The following is a 25,897-nucleotide window of genomic DNA, read 5'->3' as shown; positions in this document are numbered from 1 at the left end:
GTAAACTTGACAGAGCCATCTGAAGCCCCCCTCAGATCTGCGGTTATTACTAAACTGGAGAAATGAGACGGACCTTTTTTTTTTTTTTTTTTATTGTATTTTAGTGCTTCCTCTGTTTTATAAAAAATAACATGCAGAAATTATGATTTTTTGTCAGCAGCTTCCATGACATGTGGCCGACTGACTCTAAACCAGTCTCAATGTGTCAAATTTTTTTCAAAAATCTCACCAGTAGTCACCAATGGACTGGACTGGATCCCTCAGGTGTTGCTAGGTTACCAACTACTGCACCGCTGCTACAAAAAAATCTAGGGGCAACACTGCCAGGACAGAAACACCTTATAAGATCTTTTGAAATCTGCTGTCCTGTCCACCTATATCTGCAGAGCTAGGACAAGACACAAGGTGTATAGCTGTTCCTGCCAGTCCCCTGGTGCTGTGCTGTTTGTGGTTATGTGGTCACTAAGGAGAGGTGCAATTGAATGTGAGAGGATGATAAATTTGTCCCCCTCACTTCTGAAATGATGGCTATGCCCCTGCCAGCATCCAGGACTGTTGGAGGATTCCATGATGGTGTCATTGACCTTTCTGAGGGTAATTTCCTCCATGCCCCCTTCATAAAGATACACACCAGTGGGCGTTGTCCCACTGGGCGACTGTCAAAACCCACATGGCAAGCTGTGATAGCTGCCCAATACACCTTTATGGTAGAAAATGCTCTGCCCTTTTCCAATAACTCTGCAAAAATGACAAGACTGTCAATACAGAGCACTGAAAAAGAATCATGATCAAAGCAGTCATAGAGAGACCTAGTGGATGGGGCTCTCGTACCCTGGATTGTATCAATTTCATTCTGAGGAAGCCCTACGGTTGTCAGATTGGACCTCTCAGGAGCAAAACCCAAAGAATCAGTCTCTCTGGGTGAGGGGGGAAATACTTCTCCATGCGCCTGTGTCAGCAGATCTCTGCCGAGTGGTAGAGGAGCTGGCTGACCACACAGGAGCTGTACTATGTCTGCCAGCCAGTGCTTTCCTGTCCAATGTGGGGCTATCAGGATAAGTGAAAGGCCCTCGTTCCTGGCACTCGCCGGAGTCAGAGCAATCAACGTGATTGGAGGCAATGCATATCGTAGAACCCGCGGCCACTTGTGTGCCAACGCGTCCACTCTCAGAGGAGCTGTCTGATCGTGGAGAGAGAAAAAACTCGAACACTGAGCGTTCTCAAGAATATAAAGAAGTCTATCTCTGCCTGACCATAATTCTCCCAGATTATTTTTATGACCTCCAGGTGCAATTTCCACTCTGTATAAATCGGGTCACCCCTTGATAACAAATTCCCCCCATAGTTCAACACCCCGGGTACATGAGTTGCTCTGAGAGACTTAAAATGGGCATAGCTCCATATAATCAGTCTGTGTAATACTGAGTTTAATCTGGTGGACCTGAGCCCCCTTGTTTGTTGATGTATGCCACCACTGTAGTGTAATACATGGTGGCCCTCCAGAAAAGGTAGAAAGTGTCGTATGACCAGATCCACAGCCATTAGTTTCAGATAAAAGGGAGAACAAGATATTCGTGGGAAGCCCTCTTTGTCTCTTTATGGCTTGTCTCTCCATGTAGTGGCCAGCTCATCCAGGAGTTCTGGGAAGATGGGAAGTACCTGCTTTCCCATCTTCTTCATCTTGGGCAGTCCCTTTCTGTCATAGCGAGACTTGGTTGTCTCTGCTTGCACTGCTGGCCATGGGATGTTCAGCTTGCAGCCCCATGTTTACACACCTCCTGCATGTCCAAATCCTGTGAATTTGACGGCGAAACTGTCCTGTCTACAGCCGTGGGCTTCATAGCCCAACTCGATGGCGCTAACAAGGAGTCGTCATCATCGGAGATTAACAACCCCAAGTCACCATTGGACCCGTTGTCCACAACATCCAGAAGCAGCTCCAGCACGTATACAGGCTCGGGCAGCTCCTCAGTGTTGCCGTAAAGCAGGTGTCCATCGGCTTTTGCTGCAAGGAGCAAAGCTCATCTGGTAGGTCACCCCATCTTGCTTCCACACAGGCCAGGTGTTTATGGGTCACCTACTGTTTTGAGAGTCATAGGGATGACGTTTTCTTGTATGCCTACCAGTCTATGATGCCAACCCAGACGTAAGCATTGCCGATTCGCCATGGTTCCATCGGCAAAGCTCATGCATACCAAATTTGCTGAATTTCTGTCCGATGGTCTTTGAGATACGCATGTGTAGCATTTATAGCGCCCCCTATAGGTTGAGCCGCCCCCGCAGTCGATGACATCGCCGTGTTCCTCAAAGATCTGTGCAACACATACCCATGACAAGCTCCAGATTTCTCCAAATTGATTTTTCAGCTGCATGCTAATGGCATTTATAGTGCCCCCTATAGGTTGAGCTCAACATGCTTTGGTAGACAGATTCCCAGTCCCGTCAGCCTACCCACCAGGTTTTGTGATGATAGGACAAAGGGTGTGGGAGTTATGGCCAATCATTTCTAAGCCCTGCCAAATGCAAAAATTTTTTGACCAAACTGGCTCATTTATAAATTTGTCATTTTATCCCCCAAAGCTGTGTTGCATATTTGGTGTTGATCGAGTCAATCTTTCAAAAGTTCTATTCATTTACTGTTTTTATCGTTATGCAAATTAGCAAAAAATCTGTAATAGTGGCTTTTGTGGTGATGAGGCTTTTTTGTAGAGGACTATCAGGAGGGTGTGTATGAAAAATTTCAAGTCAACAGCACTTATGGCTTGGCGGGGAGAGCAATTCGAAGTTCACACCCTATGTTATAGCGCTCCCATCTGACGGACTGGGATCAAATTTTTGAAGCAGCTTTTGGACATCATTTATACTCAGCATACCATGTTTCATGTCTCTGGGTCCTTCCAGCCTTGCCATAAATTAATAAAACGCAAACAATGATGGTTAATGACAAATAGGCCTGATGTGCAGATGGCACCTTGTGTGGCAGCCACTGCCATCAGTAAGGGTCCTGCGATGAGCTGGCAACTCATCCAGGATGTATCCTGGCCTATGCCCATTGTGTGAACTGGATTTGGCCCCAGTAAGCCCTGCAGCCCCTTATGGGGAAACGGCAACATCCCGCGACCCTCACGGATAAGCAGAAAGACAATGAAATGAAACGAAAGGCCACACCCACTTTAACCTATCAACATGGCACTCAAGACATTAGTTAATACTCGCCCCTAGAGCATGCATACCAAATTTGGTGAAAGAGCGACCAAAAGCCAAGCATTTGGCGACTGAGTTGGTTGCTTGTGTCTTTGAACAGTTAAGCTAGGCTCTGTTCAAGTTGTTCTGTTGTGGGCTTTGGCTTCTGTGATGCAAGAAGAGGTTTTTGAATGATGATAACAGCATGTTGGCCCCTTAAATAGGGAAAGGCTGGTGGCCCTACGACATTCACGTCATCAGGGCCAGTCTGGCGTAATGTAATAAAGTGCTTCTGTTGAGGCCACACGGGGGTATTACCCATAGTGAGACATGAAATGAATGCTATGAAAGAGAACCAACATTCTTTCAAGTAGATCAGTATATAACTAAACGCACCTACTCATTAATACAGTGTTTTACTCTGCCTTTTCATATCACCAAGACAAGAGTTCTTTATGTAAAATTGGGATTCTTATAGCGTTTTTTGCTTTGGAGGGTTGCAAGGTAGCCATGTTGCTAACAAACTGCAAGCATCTCTAGCAGCCTGAAAACAAAAAAGGACCTGCAAGGAAGCCATGAACAAAAGACGCAACCTTCTAGGTTTGTTTCTGGAATAGCAGAAAAAATGTTTGTTTATGCCTGCTAGCATTAGTGATCCGGATGTCAGCGCTAACAAAAAAAAAAAATATCTCTCTCAGTCTGACATATCCAATTCATTAACATGTGACTTATGTCCAACGTATAACAGTGTATCAGGTGTAAAGCTCTATTAATCAGAAGGTCCAAATGCTGCTGATACATTGTAATGAAGAATTGTTAAGCCATTTTTCAAAGTAGAGGGAATGTGCTTACATGCCAGTTGTCTGTGAAGGTTTCTAGAAGTCTCTGGATGACTGGAGCCTCTCCAGGCAGTCTAAAGGCCTCCAGGTAAAGGCGCAGGGCCTCATCTATACGAAGCCCCTGGAAGGTGAATGTGCTGCGAAAAAGTTTTACATTATTAGAACCTCAATTGTTTTTTAACAGTTACACTAAGAATTATTCATTATAAAACAATCACATGGGAACCAAAACCTCTACATACTTAAAGACCACAGGGCAAAATATAATTAAGTGATCAACAAATGCACAATATTTCCTGGAATTCCAGCCTACTTTACAAAGCTGTCCAGGAGCTCCATGTTCTTGCGATCGCTGATGTATTCGCCAATCATCTTTTTGTCCAGTCTGGGGTTTTCTCTGAGCCACTGGGCCACTTGGTTGTTGTCTAGAGGGTTACTGAGGAGGCCTTTCTCCTGCAGGAACTGGATTCCCTTCTTGGGCTTCTGGTTAAACTGTTCTGTGCCTGTGATCAGCAGCTAGACACATGACAAAAAGTGCACTTTAAAGTAGCAGTAGATTTTAGAATTAAATGCAGATGTGCAATACTACAACAAATCTACATAAATCCATTTCCTTTCACCTTTTTCTTGGTTCTAATTTCCATCAACTCCTGGGAATCAGGTAAGCATGACGAGAAACGTTGGGGCTTTTTTGGGGCTTTCTTCTCAGCTGGGTGAAAAAATGAAAACAATTATTTTAGCTTCAACTAATTGTTTCCATCCCAGGGCTTAGGAAGACTTTATTATAAAACTGTGTGTAAAATCAAAGTCTCACCAGAGTCATTGTCTCCTTGATCCTGTCGACCCAGTCTCATTTTTTCTGCCATCAGATGTCCACTGGTTGGGGGACACACGGGTGAATTCTCAGCTTCTGGACTCAGGCCATTGGTGCTACCCAGTCCACTTAGATCTGAAAACAAAGGACAGAGTTATCAGGGCCAAAAGTGTTAAATTACTTAATTATGTAAGCCTGACATTTTAAGCATTGAACATCCTAAAAAAACACACTTTATTAATTTGTGTATATCATCACATCATATTTTGTGTCAGCATAAGATAACAGATAGTAACACCAGTAAAGACAACAAAGTTTAAGCAGTTCGTTTTAAAGGTTCTAACGCTCAAGTGTCCATAAAGTGAAAGTTGGCTGTGTTTACCAGCTAAAGTGTTTGTTCCATTTTTGGCTGAACCATCTCCCTCTGCCAGCAGTGTTTGTGAGTGGTCTTGATGAGCAGTGCTGTTGACCACCTTGTCCTGGCAGTGTGCTTCAGTGCTGTCAATAACTGTGAGCAGAGCCTCCAGGGACAGGAGGTGGGTAGTGTAGAGCTGCCCCGACACTGGGAATGCATTCTGTATTTTATAACAAAACATTTTTTTTTTCAGTAAATATAGTACTTATTTGATATAAAACCATCATAGGGGCATAATCTGATATGTTTAGGTTGGGACACACACACACACACAGACACACACACAGGAAATCAACATTTGCCTCCTGTTCACTTCCACTTCACTTACAGTTCACTTTCTTTTTCATAAAAGAAAACTATCTGGTGGTGAAGCAACTCTGCATCTTAGCCCCCTTGGAGCTCAATTTAGGTGAGCGACCCTTGACTGTGAGAATGCAGCCAAAGCCAAAAGCATAGATGTGTGAGTAGCTGACCTCTTAATGGACTAGATATGAGTACCGTCCGTGCATCTCAAATCTCGCACTGCCCACATTCAGCACTGGAAGGCCATTTTCATTTGCCTGTATTGCTGTGTGTGACTGCAGCAAAGTCAGTTTAATCAAAGGTATTGACATTTGACACTTGCCCATTATGGGCTGATGAGCTTTCTATCTTGCACAGTGTTAGTTATAGGTCTGATGTAACCAATTGAAACTGGACAAAAAAAATGATTTTAAGAGTAGCCTTATTTCCTGTACTTCAAAAGGGTGGCAGGTGAAACCATAATTACTTAATATTCATGATAAAATGACAGCTGAGCACATCACTTGAAGTTTGGCAAGGACTTCCACAAGTTTAACCACAGAGGAAATTCAAGAGTTTTGAAAACTAAAAGGGCTGCACAGTGGCTAGCACTGCTGCCTCACAGCTAGAAGATCGCCGGTTCGCGTCCCGGTCCCCCCGTGCAAGCGTGGGTTTTCACCGGGTACTCCGGCTTCCTCCCACAGTCCAAAAACATACTGAGGTTAAGTGATCATTCTAAATTGTCCGTAGGTGTGAATGAGAGTGTGGTTGTTCGTCTCTATGTGTAGCCCTGCGATAGACTGGCGACCTGTCCAGGGTGTCCCCTGCCTTCGCCCTAAGTCAGCTGGGATAGGCTCCAGCCCCCCCGCGACCCTGCAGAGGATTAAGCGGCGTACATATAATGTGTACAGATGATGGATGGATGGATGGATGAAAACTAAAATTGTAACCACATCAACATGCTTAAAGGGGATGTGACCTTAGACAGCAGCTTGGTGAGGTCCTCAAACAGATTGGAGCAGTAGAAGTCACAGTCATAGTTGATGTAAAGCTCAGTGACGAAGCTGGGGATCCTCCACAGCTGGACCAGTGCCTCCAGAGCCATCTCCTTCATCTCATAGGGCATCTTAATGTTCTCTGAAGTGATGATGTCCATTAGTTTCTTTAGGTACATCTGTTCAGCAAAAAGCATTATTATTATTAAGGCCTCACAATTATTTTTACCATATATTTGGATTGCATGAGTCACTTTAGATGACAGTCAATGGACAAAGCACAGAGAGTTTGTTGAATTTTAACATAGTTTACCTCAAGCTGAAATTTTAGATGCATTCTCATGCTTTCAAAAAGCAAGAAGCAAACTCGTATGGAGGAAGCATATAGGTTCATACGTTCCAAACTCAGCAACTACAACACAGAGAAAAAATATCAGCAAAGTCACAGTAAATATAGAAGATTATTTTAGCGTCCTCCAGCTCCTCTACACAACTCACTGTCGCTTAATATTTATTTGTACATTGTCTTGGAATGAAAAACTAAGAGAAAATCCTTGACATTGGGCTGTTAACAGGAAAATGCCTGAATCTCTCCTAGCTTCTCCAGCAATGTCCTCACTAACAAACTAATAGATGGCAGAGATGGTTGGTCCTCCTATGGGGCTATTCTATATGCATGTGAAGGCTCAGCTCAACTCGGTTTGACAAAGCACATCAGTCCAGCACAATAGGGATTCCATTTCCATTACAACCAGCCTACCTGCTAGAAGGTATGTTTTAAACTGATGGCCCACTTGTTAATAGTAATGGTTAAGGAAATGGCTGTAAATGCTTTCCTCCCTTTAGTATCACTGAAGAATTGCTGCAAACAAAGCTCAGATAATTTGGTGATAGACACATTTCAGTTCCTCTAAATTCTATGCAGTAAAAGTTATTTTGTTTGTCAAAGGCTTTCATTATTAAGCAGCAAAGTCAGAAAATGTTGGGTTTTCATCAACAGTAACGTAACACTACTCCTGAAATAGCCAAAAGTGAACACAGTGAAATAGTAAAATAAAGTAGATATCTTAAGGTACTATCAGGGGCCCAGGAGAGAAACTAAAGATTCAACTGAAAGACACAAATGTACTAAGAGCTGAACACATAGAGACTTGGAAACATCTTTCTCTATGGTCTCTTGCACAGACATCAGTTGAGTCTCACAACACACTTGTGGGAGATGGGGATAACAGGATGTTTCAGGTTGCTCACGATCACGAGACATTACTGAGACCTGCTTGGAGGCTGATAGGGCTTGCTTTGGCCCCACTTTCTCAGAAGTCCATTTCAGTCAGAGCTTGGGCCAGTTAAATTGGTGATGGAAATATAAATGAGTGTGGTGTAGTGTGACTCGGCGCAGCCAAAAGTGCCAATGGAAAGGCCCCATTGGTATGTAACGATAACAGTTTAGTTTCAAAGTTAAAACATTTTTAATCATCACTAGAATTTGCACATTGCACCAGAGCATATCACACGAGTGTAAGCATCAAGCCAACCAATGCAAAGTGGCTATCCCTGGCCTGTAGGTGCTACATGTCCTCATACTAAAGGCAACTGTTACTGGAAATGTCCAACTAGTATCAATTTAACAACAAACAACACATTTACCTATACAAGTGTTCATTTAGACATTCTGCTTTACCTGGAAGAGATGCCTGCAGAGCTCATCTTTGACCAGGCTGAGTAAAGATTGGTAGTTAGCAATGTGTCCCGACTCAAGTGCCACAGTCAGCAGCTGCAAGCCCATGTGCATCATGGTGTCAGTGTTATGGCGGTCATGGGGGTTGGTCAGTGATATCAGGAATCGATAAAGCTCTCTCAGACATGGCAGGCCATAGGGGATGAGAGATGCTCCTGCAGAGATGAAGAAAGAACACATAACTGTGTGGATGAGCGTTTCAAATGTAAGTAAATCAGACATCTTCAGTTGGTAAAGAAAACATGATTATTGTACAATGTTGTGGAGCACTGATTCTTGAGCTGAGTGATTATTAAAATCAATGGTTTGCTTGAATCGTGTATAAAGAGAAACACACAATTTTCGAGAAGGTAACATATCAAGAGAAATCACAGTTTCAAAGACCACGATGAGGTCAATCCAAGATGGCGCCAGGGATGACAGCCGCGGTGTGTTGGCGTGCATTGTTTTGTTTGTTAATTTTACTTTTTGCCTTAATACCCGGTGGTCTTTCAACAGAGAAGAACTCGTGTTCGTAAGGGCAACCAATTCAGCGGACTTATTCCACAATTTTCTCCTCCCATCCGTTGAAATATTGGACATACAAGTCAAAGGTGCACTCACCTTTGCTCATGCAGTGAAACACCGGAGAAGGAAACGATCTGGTGCACTAGTGCTCCTCTGTCAGCATGGACATCGCACACCACTACCAGGAGTATTTCACTCCAATGTGCGCTCACTGTGCGACAAACTAGATGAGCTCCAGCTGCTGGTGGGGGAAAACACTTTTCTTCATCTTCTGTTTTGTGTTTTATGGATACATGGCTCTATGGATTGATACCGCACTCTGTGCTGCAGCTGGCAGGCTTCCAACTCTTCAGAGCGGATCGTGACACAGGACTCTCAGGTAAAACTAAAGGTGGAGGTATCTGTTTTTACACCAACAGTGGTTGGTGTAATGATGTGACAGTGATCCTAAAGCACTGTTCACATCATCTGGAAACATTCATCTTAAACATCAAACCCTTCTACTCCCCGTATGAGTTTGTTTCATTCATTTTGGTCGTTGTTTACATTCCACCGCATGCTAACATGCAGGAGGTGCAGCGCGTGTTAGCCAACCAGAGACTGAGTGTGGAGCGGACTACACCGGGCTCTTTGGTGATTGTGCTTGGCGACTTTAACTAAGGTAACTTCAGCCATGAACTACCCAAATTAAAACATCTGATTAATTTCCCAACCAAAGAGAACAACATTCTGGATCACTACTACACCACAGTCAGAGGTGCATATCACGCCGTCTCCTGCACTGCACTGGGCCCCTCTGACCACATTATGGTCCACCACTAGAGCTCTGCAAACCTGTTGTGAGGACGTCAAACAAGTGGACTAGTGCAGCTGTGGGGAACCTGCAGGCGTGTTTTGACTGTACAGACCGGGATGCTTTCAGGATTGCCATCAACAGTCTGGATGAGTATAAAGAGGCTGTGGCATCATACATCAGATTCTGTCTGTATCCCATCACGCACCAGGGTGAGTTCTAACAATGACAAACCCTTCACAGCCAAACTCAGACAGCTAAGGCTGCAAAAGGAGGATGCGCTCAGGAGTGGGATCAGAGACAGGTTAGACTTAGGCTTCGGCCTCTTAACCCTGCGACGTCTCATAACAACAACAACAACAACAACAACAACAACAACAACAGTGGACTACATTCTTATGTTTGTGCTGCAGAAGATACTGAGCAGCATCAGGGTTACTAGGGCAAAATATTATGCTCCTTTGCCACTATGCTGAATAAAAAGGGGTTTTGAACAACCGCACTAGCCATTTTCGTCTTCTTGTTGTGTTCTGTTTCTCCTGCATCTGTCTGTTTGTATGCAGTACTAAAGTTTATGCGCAGGCTCAGTCTCTTCTTCTCCATTTTTGATGAATTTCAAGTACCACCTCTAGGCCTGGAATATGAACTAAAGTTGGGTAATTTACGATCGATCCACCTGGACGCAAATATTCTTGAAACAATGCCAAGAAAAAAGTTTGTTTTGGTATGTGTGGACATGGCCTGAGGATCTCCAACACCAATTCTCAGCCAACAACTCTGGTTATGTCTAGAAGGGGCTCTGACAGAGCAGAACCTAAACCCCTCCACTCCATCAATAACCTGTGACTTGCAAATGAATTGAACGAGTTCTACTGTCGCTTTGAGAGAAAACGGGACAGTCCTGACACCATCCCTTGCAACACCATCTCCCATCTCACCAGCCCCCCAATCCCCAGCTGAACAGGACCCTGGGTCTCTCCACTTCACACATCTTTGGCCCATTGCCCTGACCACTGTGGTCATATAGCCCTTTGGGCACCTTGTGCTGTCCCACCTCAAATCCTTAACCAACCCACTCCTGAACCCACCGCAGTTCGCCTACAGAGCCAACAGGTCTGTAGGGGATGCAGTAAACATGGCCCTGCACCACACCCTCCAGCATGTGGACTCCCCAGGAACATATGCCAGGTTCCTGTTTGTGGACTTCAGCTCTGCTTTCAACACTATCCTCCCGGCTCTGCTACAAGCCACGCTCTCCCAAATCCACATGCTTGACTCCACCTGCAGGTGGATCACAGACTTCCTGAAGCCGCGCATGAAGATGGGGAAACATGTCTCTGAATCCCAGACCATCAGCACCGGATCCCCCCAAGGCTTTGTTCTTTCTACCCTGCTCTTCTTCCTGTACATCAACGGTTGCACCTCCAGTCACCAGTCCGTCAAGCTCCTGAAGTTCATGGACAAAACAACGCTCTTTGGGCTCATCTCTGGCAGGGATGAGTCCGACTACAGGTGGGAAGTTGACCATCTGGTGACCAGGTGCAGCCACAACAACCTGGCGCTTAACTCTCTAAAGACAATGGAAATAGTCGTGGACTTCAGGAAGAACCCAGCCTCACTCGCCTCCATCATCCTGTGTAGGTCCCCCGTCGACTCTGTAGAGTCCTGCCGCTTCCTGGGCACCATCAACACTCAGGACCGATAATGAGAGCTGAACATCAGATCGTCCACCAAAAAATCACAACAGCAGATGTTCCACCTGACAAAGACAATGATGGTGCACTTCTACACTGCCTTCTACTGCTGCCACTGCTAAGGACAAGAGCAGACTGCAGCGTATCATATGCTGTGCTGAGAAGGTGATTGGCTGCAACCTTCCATCCCTTCAGGACTATGGCCAACCCCTCCCATCCTGGTCCCAGACTGTTTGTCCTTTTGGCAGGAGGCTGTGGTCATCAGGACCAAAACCTCCCGCCACATGAACGGTTTCTTCCCTTCTGCAGTTGGGATCTTTAACAAGTCCCAGGAACCCAACCCCCACCCCCACTGACACTGACTCTTTCACTCTGGCACTCAAACCCACCACTGCCCTTGAATTTTTGCATCACAAAAAATGTTTATTAAATATTATAGTCACTGTTTGTTTACTCTCTTCAATGTATGCACCTTATTAATAATAAATCTGTTAAATCTGTTTTTGATTCTGATTCTGATGATCCTTACCATCTCTTTGTGTGGACTGTGTGAAACGAACTCCACGGGGGTTGACGTAGTCCATGTCATGGACTGAGGTGCTGTCTGACTGCTCTGTAACAGATTCTTTGTCCTCCAGGACCTCAGGGATGGACTCCACCGAAGCTGAGTGAGCTGGTTCAACCTGCCTGCCTTCAGACTAGATGGAAACAGAACACAAATCCTGAGCCATCATTAAAGTTACAGCAGTATAGCAATTACACAGAGAAGACAGAGGATCTCACTGGAGTTAAAGTTCCCAGCAAGTCACAATGGATGTTAAAGTGTTTTTTTGACATCTTGCACTGTATCTCACCTAAAAGTCATCAAGCTCAACGATGGCGAAAAGGTTGTTTGTAGGTAAGTAACTTTATTTATAAAGCACCTTTCAAGAGCAGAGACATCACAAAGTGCTTCATAGAGATGATAACATCATTACACATAAAACACATAGCAGTACACATAGCAGAAAATGGAAAAAAATAACACATAGGTAAGTCTAACCAAATGGAACTTGAACAGATTGTGAAGGTGTCCATAATGTCAGATCTTAAGTGAAATGGGCGAACGTTCCAAAGTTTGGCAGCCACAAACTCAAAAGTACAGTCACCTTTAGTTTTAAGCCTAGACTGAGTAACTACCAGCAGGCCCTGATTGGATGGCCTTAAAGACCTACTGGTGACACAAGGTTGCTCTACAAGTGATCTTAAGTACTTTAATTGATATAAGATATAAGAGTCAGCCCACAGTAGTGCTGGGCGGTATGACCAAAAATGTATATCACGGAATTTTTCAAAATTCTAACGGTTTCCTGGTATATGATGGTATTCTTATTTTTTTCCATGCATAATCAGGTGTTCACAGCATTTTCTATTGGATGAGAGAGGAATTACTAGCTCCTTTTAGATAGAAAAGGCGGCACATTTGCTGCAATGTAAAGGCTGCACTCTGCTGCCTTGTCTATCTAAAAGGGAGGTTTAATATTCCTTCTTTCCCGAAAAGCCACCGGGGTAGGCATAACCATGTGATGTGATGTCAAGCACAAAGTTGGGTGTGAACAGTGCATACAACATATGCATCGGAAGAAATTTGCCGACACTTGACAGATTTACTTAATTATAGACCCCTGGCCCATATTCTCGCCTTCTCAGTCAAACACATGTCTATGTTAAACTCCCGCTATTAAAGGAAGCATGCAGCTGAGCGCCTCGCGTTAGCTGCCTCAAGCAACAGACAGCTAACAGGAAGCAGGTTGAATTTGTCTTCAAAATAACAGCTTTGCATTGCACCCCATTGAAGTTTAGAATGGGGTTCCTAGCGGACCGAGGAGAGCTAGCATCTCCCGGATCTCAGCGGCTTTCCACTTGCTCATCTTGACATCCGCGGATGAAGTCATTAACTGCAATGTCTATCCTAGCCATCTACACCATAACATAACACCAGAGCACTACTGTTTACCCTCACCACGACTCGCTTTCGCACCATGCCTGTTTAGAAGCACAACACTGAAAAGGGTCCGGTCTGAAACAGCATCGCACAGCGCAGCGTAGCTTTCCGAACATTGTGTAATCAAATACACCTGTATGGGTGTATATTAAAAATTCATATCATAACAAAAATATACATCGGTATTCGGTGTGAACCGTTATACCACCCAGCACCGGCCCATAGTGATGCTTAGATTTCTTACGTAGGACTTAACTGCCAAGGATGGAGACACAAGACCATCCACTACCTTAGGGACAGGACAAGGATGTGTAGAAATAAGGACGATTTAGTCAGAGCTTAACATCCAGATTTCATAGCATTCACATAATTATTTAAAAATGACCTAAAATGCCTTTGTTAACATCTAGGAATTTGAATGGTATTTTAGATTCTTTAGATCCTAGAAAACAATTTAAAAAGCACTGATGACTCAGCCTAAGCTCAGGGGTGTATTACTACTGATGGCCAGTAAACTCAAAATTCTTACAGTGCTGCCATGGCTGTATAAAAAGAAGCACACCAACAGAGAGTACTTTTGTGGATGGGGTGTCACAAATTACAAAAACATAACACCACAACTTTATTCACTGATTTGTGTGAAACTGACTCATATTTTATGGAGAAACATAAAGAAATACAGACTAACAATAGACACAATTTCACAAAGATCATGGAAAAGGGAAAGGCTAAGTAGTTAACTGACAAACAATGAATACAGTGTTTGGTGTGCAAGAAGTGATCAAGTACATAGAGTACCTGTGCATCCGGCTCAGGCCCAGGGAGAATAGTAGCAGTGTTAGGGGTGGTGGCAGATGAGCTACACTGCTCCATGTCAGAGAGGTCCTCCCTGGAGGTTGCTTTAGAACAAGTGTCTAGGCCACTGTCTGTGGTTGAGGGACTGGAAATAGATGAACCAGCACTGTCTGAAGCTGGTAGGATAGAGGTGGATAAGCCTTGCTCAATGAACAGGACGCCACCTTAAAGGATAAAGACAGTTACACAATGGCGCAATGCGGTGTTAGAGCTTCATGTATCATGTAAAAACTTGCAGCAGTATCAATGGTCCACTGCAGATTTCTCATGTATTTGTTTACCGGAAAAAGAGTCATAGTATATAATGGTTAATGATAAAGACCACATTCTACATTTTACCCTACTAGGATGATTAAAGCAAGATAGGAAGCGTCATTGATGATTGTGAGTGTACTAGTACAGTAATGCGTCGTTTACCTGAAACACTGTTGTTGTTAAGGGTGCTCGACTGGGTTGGCTCCATCTGACCAGAGGGACTTCGCACCATGTGGCGAGGTGGCCTTGGCGAGCGTTTTTGCTTCTTCCATTTCGATGATTCACTCATCCCACCAGCACGCATCTTCAACTAGAGGAAACAGAGTTGTACTCTGAGTAAGGCCTCTCCAAACACCCTGTACTACTTTGATCATTATTACTTATTAATCCCATAATCATTTAGGATGCTTCATTTTTTCCTCAGAAAAAAAATAGTGGCAGTGAGAGCACTACAAGTACCATGACTGCAAGCTTAAATGGTGCAATCTACTTAAAAGTGCAGTATAGTTGGTAGGTTGGGCTGGCCAACAACACAACCTTGGAATAAGACTCAACAAGGAACTACCTGTCTCCAGAATTGCTTTTGCACCTCAAATGCCACATAATACTGTACAACTATTTTTGTAGCTTCCTGGCTCCTTGAACACTGCCGATTCCATCGGATAGCTAGCAAGCTAGAGCATATGCTAATTTACCTCAGTCCTGGAGCTTTTTGTCAATGATCCCCCAGCACTGCTGGTAACTAGAAAATCAGTTCTTATATCTCATTGTCTCAAACAGTAGATGTACATAAAAAAAACTCCACTGGTTGACAGGGTAACCCTAGTTCTCTGAGAAATGTGCATGCATCTCTTTTTGGTAGGATACTGAGTAAGGACCAAAAGACAACATCCCATTTGATCATGACATAAAAGGAACACATCGACCAGTATTTCAGAAGACAATGCACAAAAATAAACATGCACACAAATGTTCTCACTGCCACTTATTCTGTGCATTTAATTTCTGCAAAGGTGTGTTTTTGCTTATTTATTGAAATAAATTAAGGTTTCAGACACTCTGCTGAATCTGTTTTCTTTGAACCTATACCAACTTTACCAACTTTGAAACCAAAAAATCAAAAAAGAAAAAAAAACAAAACTGAATCATGCTCTATCCTGCAACAGATGAGAAAGCATATGGGTGGCATGATATACAGCAGCTGAGGCATATCCATGGTGTACACCCAAATGACCATTCAATTCAAATAAATTCGGTAATACACATGTAATGTAGTAAATGAGCATTTACAAGACATGTCCTAGTGAAGTATGTGTATTAAGACAACGACTGTCTAGAACTATATACATATACATCATATATAACATATAATAATATCAGTACATTGTACTTAAATAATGGATGGTCATTTCTTAAATACAGCACACGTCAGCTTTCTCTTTGTAGCCAGTTTATCAGATAAAAGAAGTGAGAGGTTTGTGGGGTCTTAGAAAAGAACATGAGGAGGTTATGGGGAAACATTCTCCAGCCTGAATACTGAGAGTTATCTTCCTTACCTGCACTCGTTTGTTTTTCCACAAGATATTGTAAGCCTCAGAAGAGAAGGGGAGCGGGCAGATGCCCGTGATTAGTGATGGGTAACACATCAGCAGTGGAACCAACACAACACACACTCAAGCATACATGTTCATACTTGATGGGAGGGGTGTGGGATCCAGATAGGGCGCAGGGTTTGGAGACACAGATACGGCCACTACAGGCTCTAACTACTAGAGAAGGTGCAGCCAGCTAATAAGCAGGCATTGTGCGTGGACAAGCAGACAGAACATGCAAAGAGCGACAACTGCAGGAACAACTGCTTCCAGCTCTACAGTAAGTACAGTAATAGAACATGTCTAACACTAAAACTAAAACAATAATCAATCAAAACAAAACTGCAAAAATGGGAAATTTGATGGTGGAGAACACTGTAAGACTGTACTGAGCTGTGGAGATTAATGTTTTGTCCAAAGGCAATAAGACCACATCATCTAGTAAGCAACCATTACAAGCTGTAGTCTGCTAATTTCAAGAGCCCAATGAAAACCAGGCTCAACAGGTATACACAAGCTTTAAGTCAACACAAAACAAATATCTACAAAAAAATTTTAAAAAATGATTAGATGATAAAAGAGTGGTAGCCCCCGTCTCTCTCATCCCATTTCCACATCTAGCCACAACTAATGAAATGAACACAAGTTGGTGAGGTTTAGAATAAACATACAACAAATCACAAAAATGTCTACATTTAGCTCAACTCATAAAGTAACAACTTAAAAAGTATTCAGAGTACAACTAGAGGAATTTGAGAGGGCCACGACATAAAAAGTGTTGAATTGTGGGTGAGTTGGCATGAAATGACCTTTTGAGTCACAGCAGTCAAAGGTCCAGTTTGCATTGAATTGCATCCTGGTCCGAGATGTGGCTAATTCCAGCCCAGTCCTGCCCTGGGCCCTGGGCTGGAGTTACTGATTTATCGCAGCCATTTTCCCTAAACCTGCCTTTTATACTTCATTTCATTTGTGTGTTAAAAGTAGAACTGCACAATATATTGTTTGAGCATCATCATCGTGATGTATGTGTGTGCAATAGTCACATCGCAGGGCCTGCTATGTAGGAGGCAAATGAACTCATTTAATTTCAAGGGTACATTACACACACTGTGCATGCAGACTCTGCATGTTATAGATGCCCGGGCCACCTCAGCTGCTCCTCTCGATGTGGAGCTCCATTCGGGTGACAGAGCTCCTCACCCTATCTCTAAGGGAGCGCCCCACCACCCTGCGGAGGAAACTCATTTCGGCAGCTCGTATCCAGGATCTTATTCTTTCGGTAAGAACGTAGATTGACCGGTAAATCAAGAGCTTCGCCTTTCGGCTCAGCTCTTTCTTCACCACAACAGACCAATGCAATGACTGCATTACAGCGGCTGCTGCACAGATCCGCCTGTTAATCTCATGATCCATCCTTCCCTCACTCATGAACAAGACCCCAAGATACTTGAACACCTCCACTTGAGGCAAGAACTCTCCCCCAACCCGGAGGGAGCAAACCACCTTTCTCCGGTCGAGAACCAGGGCCTCAGACATGGAGGTGCTGATTTTCATCCCAGCTGCTTCACACTCGGCTGCAAACTGCCTCAGGACATGTTGGAGGTCCTGGCTTGACAGAGACAACAAGACAACATCGCCCGCAAAAAGAGATGGAATCCAGTGGCTCCCGAACCAGACCCCCTCCGGCCCCTGACTCCTGGAGCACCTCCCACAGAATGCCACAAGGGACATGGTCGAATGCCTTCACCAAGTCCACAAAACACATGTGGACTGGTTGGGCAAACTCCCATTAACCCTCAAGCACCCTGCAAAGGGTATAGAGCTGGTCCAGTGTTCCACAGCCAGGATGAAAACCGCATTGTTCCTCATGCATATGAGGTTCGACTATTGGCCGAATTCTCCTCTCTAGTACCCGGGAGTAGACTCTCCCAAGGAGGCAGAGGAGTGTGACCCTCCGATAGTTGGAACACACCTCCGGTCCCCCTTTTTGAATAGAGGGACCACCACCCCAGTCTGCCAGTCCAGAGGCACTGTCCCTGACTGCCACGCGATGCTGCAGAGACGTGTCAGCCAAGACAGCCCCACAACATCCAAAGACTTGAGGTACCCAGGGCGGTTCTCATCCACCCCCGGTGCTTTGCCACCGAGGAGCTTCCGAACTACCTCAGTGACTTCGGCTTGGGTGATGAATGAATCCACCTATGAGTCCCCAGCCCCTGCTTCCTCTATGGAAGGCGTGTCAGTGGCACTGAGGAGATCCTCAAAGTATTCCTTCCACCGCCTGATGATATCCCCAGTCAAGGTCAACAGCTCCTCACCTCCATCCAACTCACTGCTTCCCCATCCTGAGGCACCAGATGGTTTGCCAGAATTTCATCGAGGCTGACCAAACTTTGCTTCCGCGACCACCTGTGCTGCTGCATGCTTGGCCTGCCGGTACCCGTCAGCTGCCCCAGGAGTCCCCTGAGCCAACCAGGCTCGACAGGACTCCTTCTTCAGCTTGACAGCATCCCTTACCTCCAGTGTCCACCACCAGGTTCAGGGATTGCCGCCACCACAGGCACAGGAGACCTTACGGCCACAGCTCCGAACAGCCACATCAACAATGGAAGTGGAGAACATGGTCCATTCAGACTCAATGTCCAAGCCTCCCTTGGGATCTGGTCAAAGCTCTCCCGTAGGTGGGAGTTGAAGACCTCCCTGACAGAGGGTTCCGCCAGACCTTCCCAGCAGACCCTCACAACACGTTTGGGTCTGCCGAGTCTGTCCAGCTTCCTCCTGCCAGCGGATCCAACTCACCACCAGGTGGTAATCAGTTGACAGCTCAGCCCCTCTCTTCACCCGAGTGTCCAAGACATACGACCGGAAGTCAGGTGACACGACCACAAAGTCAATCATTGACACAGAAGTCCAGTGACAAAACACCACACGGGTTCAGATCGGGGAGGGCGTTTCTCCCAATCACACCCCTCCAGGTAGAACTGTTGCTGCCCACGTGAGCGTTGAAATCCCCCAGTAGAACGACAGAGTCCCCGGTTGGAGCACTCTCCAGTACCCCTCCCAGGGCCTCCAAGAAGGCCGGGTACTCTGCACTGCTGTTTGGCCCGTAAGCCGAAACAACAGTGAGAGACCTGTCCCCGACCCAAAGGCGCAGGGAAATGGCCCTCTTGTTCACCGGGGAAAACTCCAACACACTGTGGCTGAGCTGGAGAGCTATAAGCAAGCCCACACCAGCTCGCTGCCTCTCACCGCGGACGACTCCAGGGTGGAAGAGAGTCCAGCCTCTCTCAAGGAGTTGGGTTTCAGTGCCCAGACTGTGTGTGGAGGGGAGCCAAACTATCACTAGTCGGTACCGCTCAACCTCCCGCACTAGCTCAGGCTCTTTTCCCCCCAGCAAGGTGACATTCCATGTCCCCATGGCCAGAGTCACCGTCCGAGAATTGGGTCAACGGGGCCCCTGCCCATGACTGCCACCCAAATCACATAACAGCTGGCCCTTTTGAACCCTCCTGCGGATGGTGAACCTACTGGAGGGCAGGCCCATGTCACTCTTTCGGGCTGACCACCAGGCGCTTGCCTGCGAGCCCCAACCCCAGGCCTGGCTCCAAGGTGGGGCCCCGGTAACGCCATTCCGGGCGACGTGAACGGCCATGTTTTTATATCTGTCATCAGGGGCATTGAACCAATCACATTAGATCTTAATCAGTGTGCCGAAGCAGACCACGCCCCTGCACGTGGAGTGAGTCGCTAGTAACAATATTGAAAAATGAGCAATGAACACAAGAAAATTGCTAAAGGGAAGACTTGGTGCAAAAAAGAAAAGCAACGTCAGTTATCTGGAATTATTTTGGCTACAAGGAGGATGATATTGAGCAAACACGTGTTCTGTGTCGACAGTGCCTTGCATCTCTTGCCACAACGAGAGGTAACACAGCTAATTTGTTTTACCATTTATGTCAGTACCACACAGCTCAGACAAAAACAGGTAAGATCAGTGCAGGTTAATTGTCCACAAGATAGCAGCAGTGCAGCATAACATAAAGTGCTATTCAGGTCATCTGATGAAAATTCCTGTATTTTTTCATATCGCAATATATATCACAGGGTTAAAAAAATAAATCACAATGTCAGTTTTTTCCAATATCGTGCAGCCCTAGTTAAAAGTTATGGGTTAAATATGCTATGGTCATAGAGGTGCTGCTAATACTATCAATATCACTTTAACATCTGATGATATATCATGTGACTAAATGTAATCTTAGTAAAGCTTTAAAACATTACTGTGTCTGAACATTTCTGCCACAGTCAAATCAGCTCAAATTTTCATTGTTCATCTGCAGTGGTGGTTGTTAAACAATGAACTAAATAACTCCAATGATGTCACACTGCTTCATGTTGTTATGAAACTTCATCTTCTGTTGTCATTGTTTTGATGAGAGACATCTCAAAATCTCTTTTCACTATGAAGATGGACCAGAACATGAATTAGTGGATAAGAAAAATCTGATGGGCCCTCGCTAAAGAATTTTTACAAACTTGAAAAGGCATGAGAACAACAACTCAAAACCCCTGAAAATCGCTACACTTTCACAGCCACCCAATGCATCCATTGCACTGTGACAAGGAAGCCATATTAGCTCTGCTCTGTTATGGGTAAATCCCACTTCCCCATCAATCCTCAGGGATTCCATGCGAGGAAAGACGAAACAAGGAAATATGTTTCAAGAGAAATAAGACATAATGACAACTGATAGCTGAACACAGCTAGATCAGATGTCTGTCAGCTTTATGGTTGTAGAGTCCCTTGCCAAAAACGCATTAAGGGAACATTATATATATTTGTATTAAGATTAATTCCAACTGTTTCACTGTAGGAACCTGGACTGCGTGTGTGTGAAGAACACAGAACATTAATTAACAATTGTTTCTGACCAATCCTGTTGGCATGTCAACAGCTTTAAATAACTAGTTAAGTTGTGATCTGTGTGTAAGAGTGCAGGGCAATGTTAATGGAGAGACACACTTATATTGTTTCTGCTGATGGTAATGCGCATAGTGTATTATTATCTCAATTTATTATATATAAATTAGCTGTGGCTCAGGGGATAGTGCCAGAAATTTGTTATCGGAGGGTCCCTGGTTCGATTCCCCTGGTCTGCATGTTGAAGTGACCTTGGGCAAGATAGTGAACCCCAAATGAATGTATGTATATATAAGTAGCTTTGGACAAAAAGCATCTGCTCAATGTCCCAAATGTAAATGTAAATATTCAGTCACAAGCAATTCACCTGAATGGGTGAGAGTTGCTTACAGGTGTGCACATTCTCCCACCAAGTTTGTTTTTTGAGATCACAACTTTTGCATAGGAAGTGGCGTAAGCCTCTTTCAGGCCCCATTTTGTGTGTAAACAAGCTTTACAAATGAAAATATATCTATATAAATTATACAAATGAGACCCCAGGACACTGGATGTAGTCTGTGCGGAAAAGGCAGGAATGAGATTAGAAGCGACTGCGTGGAGCAGGGCAAAGACATTCAGGGTGCTGAGAGTTAACTCCAACTTTGACTCCATAATTTAATCATTAAATGACTCAAGGTCATTTTACCTGAGATGTTAAATAAGTAAATCAAGTACTACAAATTATAATATGCCGGGATACTGTGGCTAATCTTGATATTTAGTCAGTTAAGTGATGCTATTCCCTCATTAGCTGTATTTTACAGGCACCGATACAACACTCAGACAGAATGACAAGACAGCACAGTGATAATGAGATAAACCAAGATTAAAAAAATGGAAAAAGAAGCACGACAACAGCGAGCAGATCAAATACACATTCAACATCTTAGTTGTGTTACCTTCTTCATGTTGGCACCCACATAGCTCTTTGCCTCCTCTTTGAACTGTGGTAGTCTGAAAGACACAATTGACTTTATTAGTATATTTCAATTCTGCCATCAATATGGTGCATTGCTTCTTTGTTGTTTATGCTATCATTTTATAATCTTTTATTTGCCAGAGAAAAAGGATCTCTGTGTGCAACATAGATTAGACACAACATGAGCTGGTAAACAATTTTGTCTAGGAGCAGCACTGTTGACAGAATTTAGTGACGCTCAACTATACATGAGACTTTTTATAATTGTGAAACAGGTACAATTGTTTCCCACATGTTTTACCAACACAGCTGCAGCGTGAGAAACGTGTATAATGGCACACAGCTTGTTTTCACCATTAAACTAACTCATAAACTGCAACAATAGCACACTCACTGAAATACAAAGCTCATCTTTTCATTCACTCTTCTGTTCAGGTGATTTGGTGCGAATGAAGCGTACACTGGTGATGAGTCCTGAGGTGCAGCCTATTCAATATATATCAGCATGTAGCACAAACCTTCCTATAAGTGTGTGCTCATGATATCACCTGGTTGAGTCAGGGGTTGTGTAGTGGTACATAAATCAGCAATGCACCATAGTTTAAATATCAGAGCATGCAATGCAAACTATTCCACAATGAGTTGCTTGTCTCAAGGAATGGTTGCCATCTTTCCTCTGTTTATATTTTTTTTAGGCATTATCTCCTTAGACCTTGCACAGTGGAGGAGGGAAGCTGAGCAAAAAGTTGCTCTACTGTGAATGAAGGATTCAGCCTTTTTGTGGAGCTTGACCCCCCCACATTTGGCCAATAAATCTCATCAGATAATGAAAAATACCCATCTCAAGTTTCAGGAGTCCAAGATGATATCTTCATTCTCTCCTGTCACACCAAAACCCAGAAAGACACAACTTGACAGAGAACAGTGAATACCTATTACTTATTGCAGCTTTACAATTATCTTAGTTCTTAAAGTTGGCTAAAGTTGGTAAATCTGTGCATGTGATTCCCCCCAAATTGAAAGAAGTGTAATACAAAATTGTCCAAGCCCTCCTTTAATGTATTATCTTAACCTACACAGATTAAACAAATAATACAAAAGAAATGTAGAGCATGTTCTAAGCTGCTTAACAGCCAATATCACTGTGGGAACCTCAAGATATTAAAACCGAGCCAGTAAACTTTGCCAGCATTTGATGAGCAATGCCGAAGGACTGCTTGCTGCTCAAAGTATTGTGTGTGTGTGTGTGTGTGTGTGTGTGTGTGTGTGTGTGTGTGTGTGTGTGTGTGTGTGTGTGTGAGTGTATGTGTCGCTGGGTTTCTGTGGACTATAAAGCTTTGCTTGAAAATGAGATGTCACCACTAGTCACACACACATACACAGACCACAGCCAAACAAAAAAAGGGACTGGCAGCCCCCAACCTGACATTAACTCAGCGTTAATAGAGTGTTGTCTTGTGAGCACGATTATTGGATGATCTGTGGGTCCAACAGATTAACATGCCTAATACTTTCAGCAGGCAATCTAAGTCTCCTTCTGAGGAGAGCTGCTGCTCATTATTCTCTGATGGGGGTGGAGTGGGGCAGCCCAGACCCTCTCACATCTCTATTATCCAGGGTGTGTGGACAAGTGGGGGGCTGGGAGTTGAACATGAGCAAAATTGGATTGAATGTGTGTGAGCAGTATCAGAAGCATCTATATCTCCTGTTAATGTGCAGGGATGCCCTTTGACTGATGTCCTGTTGTTATCTCCATGCTTGCACAATTAAGTCTTGTAGAGGATATGATGACACAGATCCTGACAATAAGTAAAAACAGGCAGTGAATGCAAGGGGCAAGCATAAGTGAATGGTGACAAGCTTGGCAAAGACCAATCCTGGACATCACTGGAGGGAAGATAATCCCTCATTTGTGACAAGTCTTGTCTTAAACAGTCATGGTGGAGACAGACTGTTTGGACAACAGGTGGATAGCACCTTAACTTTATACAGAGCTCTCTGCTACATTCTGCAGGTATGCTCCTGCATATTTGAATGAGCAGTATACTGTTTTAGTTTGTTTTTTTTCTTTGTCTGGGATCACTGCAATGCTAATTCTGTGTGTGTTTCTGTAGGTATTTATAGGCTTGGGAGCTTTGCTGCTGAAGCAGAGACTAGAATCATCTATATGCAGATCATGGAGCATGAAGCTCAGTTGGCTCTCTGACAGAATGTGACTAGCACTCTGATGCATCTGGACAGGGTGGTTTGTGTGTGTGTGTGTGTGTGTGTGTGTGTGTATGTCTCTTATGTTAAATGCCAAAGGAGAAATCATGTTATGGTATTAGTGAATCAGTGGCCCACTGACCCTGGGCGCAGTGCAAAATGAAATTCATGAGCTTTAAGCAGAACAACGAGGGCTGAGAGACAGATATGTGCAGAAAAGCATAAACCAGAGGTGATGGAAATGTGCAGTGTCCGACTTCAAACCACTTTTCACTTTGACACAGTGGCAGTGGTACTACAAGAACCCTTTTGATTAGAAGGTTCACTTAGAAAAAAGGTCCCTAACCAGCCATCATATTCTTAATCCATTATAAAGCGAGTGTCAAGAGTCCTAACCACTACAGGAATGTACACATTAACAAGGCACCCATCTTAATCCACCACTGTCCCATTCATTTACCTGGAGAATAGCAGCTGCACCATGTCAACCAGTGTATGTTCAGCTGATTTCCTGAGGAGCTCTGCAAACACAGTAGAGAACCAGAAGAAGCACAGACACATAGAGATAAGAGTTAGAGAAAGCCAGACATTTAGACAAACTTCAAATGTAATCTAAGCAAGGAAAGGTTAACAGAGCAGGAGCAAGGAAAGTGTCAACTCTGGCAGATAGTCTGAACTGGTAGCAAGTTTAAGATTTGCAACAGTTCAAAATTTCTTTGGACTGTGGTTTTCTTACTCATCATTGTGTTTTATACTCAAAAGTGAAATTATCTGCTTTAGGTGCACAGCACCTCAATCACTGGAACGATTTTATTTACAAGACGATTCTTCAAAAACTCCTTATTTACTTCTCTTCACTTTTAAACTTGAAATATGGAATTAAACTTCAGAATACTTTAACAAGTCAACTGTGCACAAATGTTTTATTGGATAATTTGAGTGTACTTTATTTGTTTGGTGTTACAACTCTGTGTTGCCGTCATTCTTGGCCAGGTCTTCCCCCATACAAGAGATCTGTGATCTCAATGGGACTAATCTGGTTAAATAAAGGTTGAATACAATTTTAAAAAATGAATTACCTAATTGATTATCTTGGAAAAAATCATGTAAATTTTCTGTGCTGTCTTTCATTCTCAATTTGACTATTTAACCAAGAACAAGACTAAATGTACACATGCCTAAGAGTTATCAGTGTGCTGGTAATATGACATCAAACTGATTAAATGAGATCCATTATATGGAAATTCCTTTCGTATTGTCGATACAAGGCCAATCTCACCCAAACAGTGCGGGTCTTAATAAACTGTTAGAAGCTCTTATGTGTTAAAGCTGTCCCCAAACTCCCCTAAAATGGAGCAAAACAAGCAAACCTTCATCACAGGTTTACTCCGTTAAGTGTTAACTGAGTATAGTATGTAGTAGTCAGTATTAACTGACTTTCGCTTCTCAGATTGTTAGATTTTAGTCATTTTAGATGCATGAGAGGTTAAAACAAGTATTTCAAAATAAAATACAAAAGGTTAAAGAATATTGTGGAAAAAAATATAACATGATTTACTTTTAATTCCTATCCAATTAGAATTTCGTGAATCTATTTCTTATGACCTATTTGGAGGTCCTGACCTCCAATCTTGCTCTGGCTTGTTTTCATATATTTATACCAATCGCAATTGGATGTGATGGTGCCCCTGTCTACAATACAGTGTCATGATTAACTCGCTTTACATGTGGAGAGGTGAACTCTGGCATTTAATGGCTAAATCCCTGCCAAATCACTGCTAGTGACCAGGTCACGGTCAAAGTAACTTGCCATTTTCAGCTGTTGGTTGCAAGCTCAGAGATTGTTGTTGTGCCCCTCAAAAAATAC

At 43.7% G+C, this 25,897-nt stretch overlaps 1 protein-coding gene across 3 annotated transcripts in view; it reads right to left on the bottom strand.

The window, feature by feature from the left end:
- The window catches only part of gbf1 (golgi brefeldin A resistant guanine nucleotide exchange factor 1), a 138,714-nt gene that overhangs the window by 32,396 nt on the left and 80,421 nt on the right, over positions 1–25,897 (bottom strand). For all 3 annotated transcript variants that reach the window (XM_037122997.1, XM_037122998.1, XM_037122999.1), the window contains exons 7-19: positions 24,491–24,551; positions 21,806–21,860; positions 14,517–14,664; positions 14,043–14,263; positions 11,790–11,958; positions 8,210–8,421; positions 6,842–6,940; positions 6,513–6,707; positions 5,219–5,411; positions 4,837–4,971; positions 4,643–4,731; positions 4,336–4,538; positions 4,036–4,159 (exon numbers count right to left, since the gene is read on the bottom strand). In XM_037122997.1, the coding sequence (XP_036978892.1) occupies positions 4,036–4,159; positions 4,336–4,538; positions 4,643–4,731; positions 4,837–4,971; positions 5,219–5,411; positions 6,513–6,707; positions 6,842–6,940; positions 8,210–8,421; positions 11,790–11,958; positions 14,043–14,263; positions 14,517–14,664; positions 21,806–21,860; positions 24,491–24,551 (1,904 nt within the window). The remainder of the gene's footprint in view (positions 1–4,035; positions 4,160–4,335; positions 4,539–4,642; positions 4,732–4,836; positions 4,972–5,218; positions 5,412–6,512; positions 6,708–6,841; positions 6,941–8,209; positions 8,422–11,789; positions 11,959–14,042; positions 14,264–14,516; positions 14,665–21,805; positions 21,861–24,490; positions 24,552–25,897) is intronic.

The sequence above is a fragment of the Acanthopagrus latus genome, chromosome 15, assembly GCF_904848185.1.
Source record: "Acanthopagrus latus isolate v.2019 chromosome 15, fAcaLat1.1, whole genome shotgun sequence".
Taxonomy (NCBI): domain Eukaryota; kingdom Metazoa; phylum Chordata; class Actinopteri; order Spariformes; family Sparidae; genus Acanthopagrus; species Acanthopagrus latus.
Note: the sequence above shows the minus strand (reverse complement) of the source record. Positions and strands in the feature narration are given on the sequence as shown.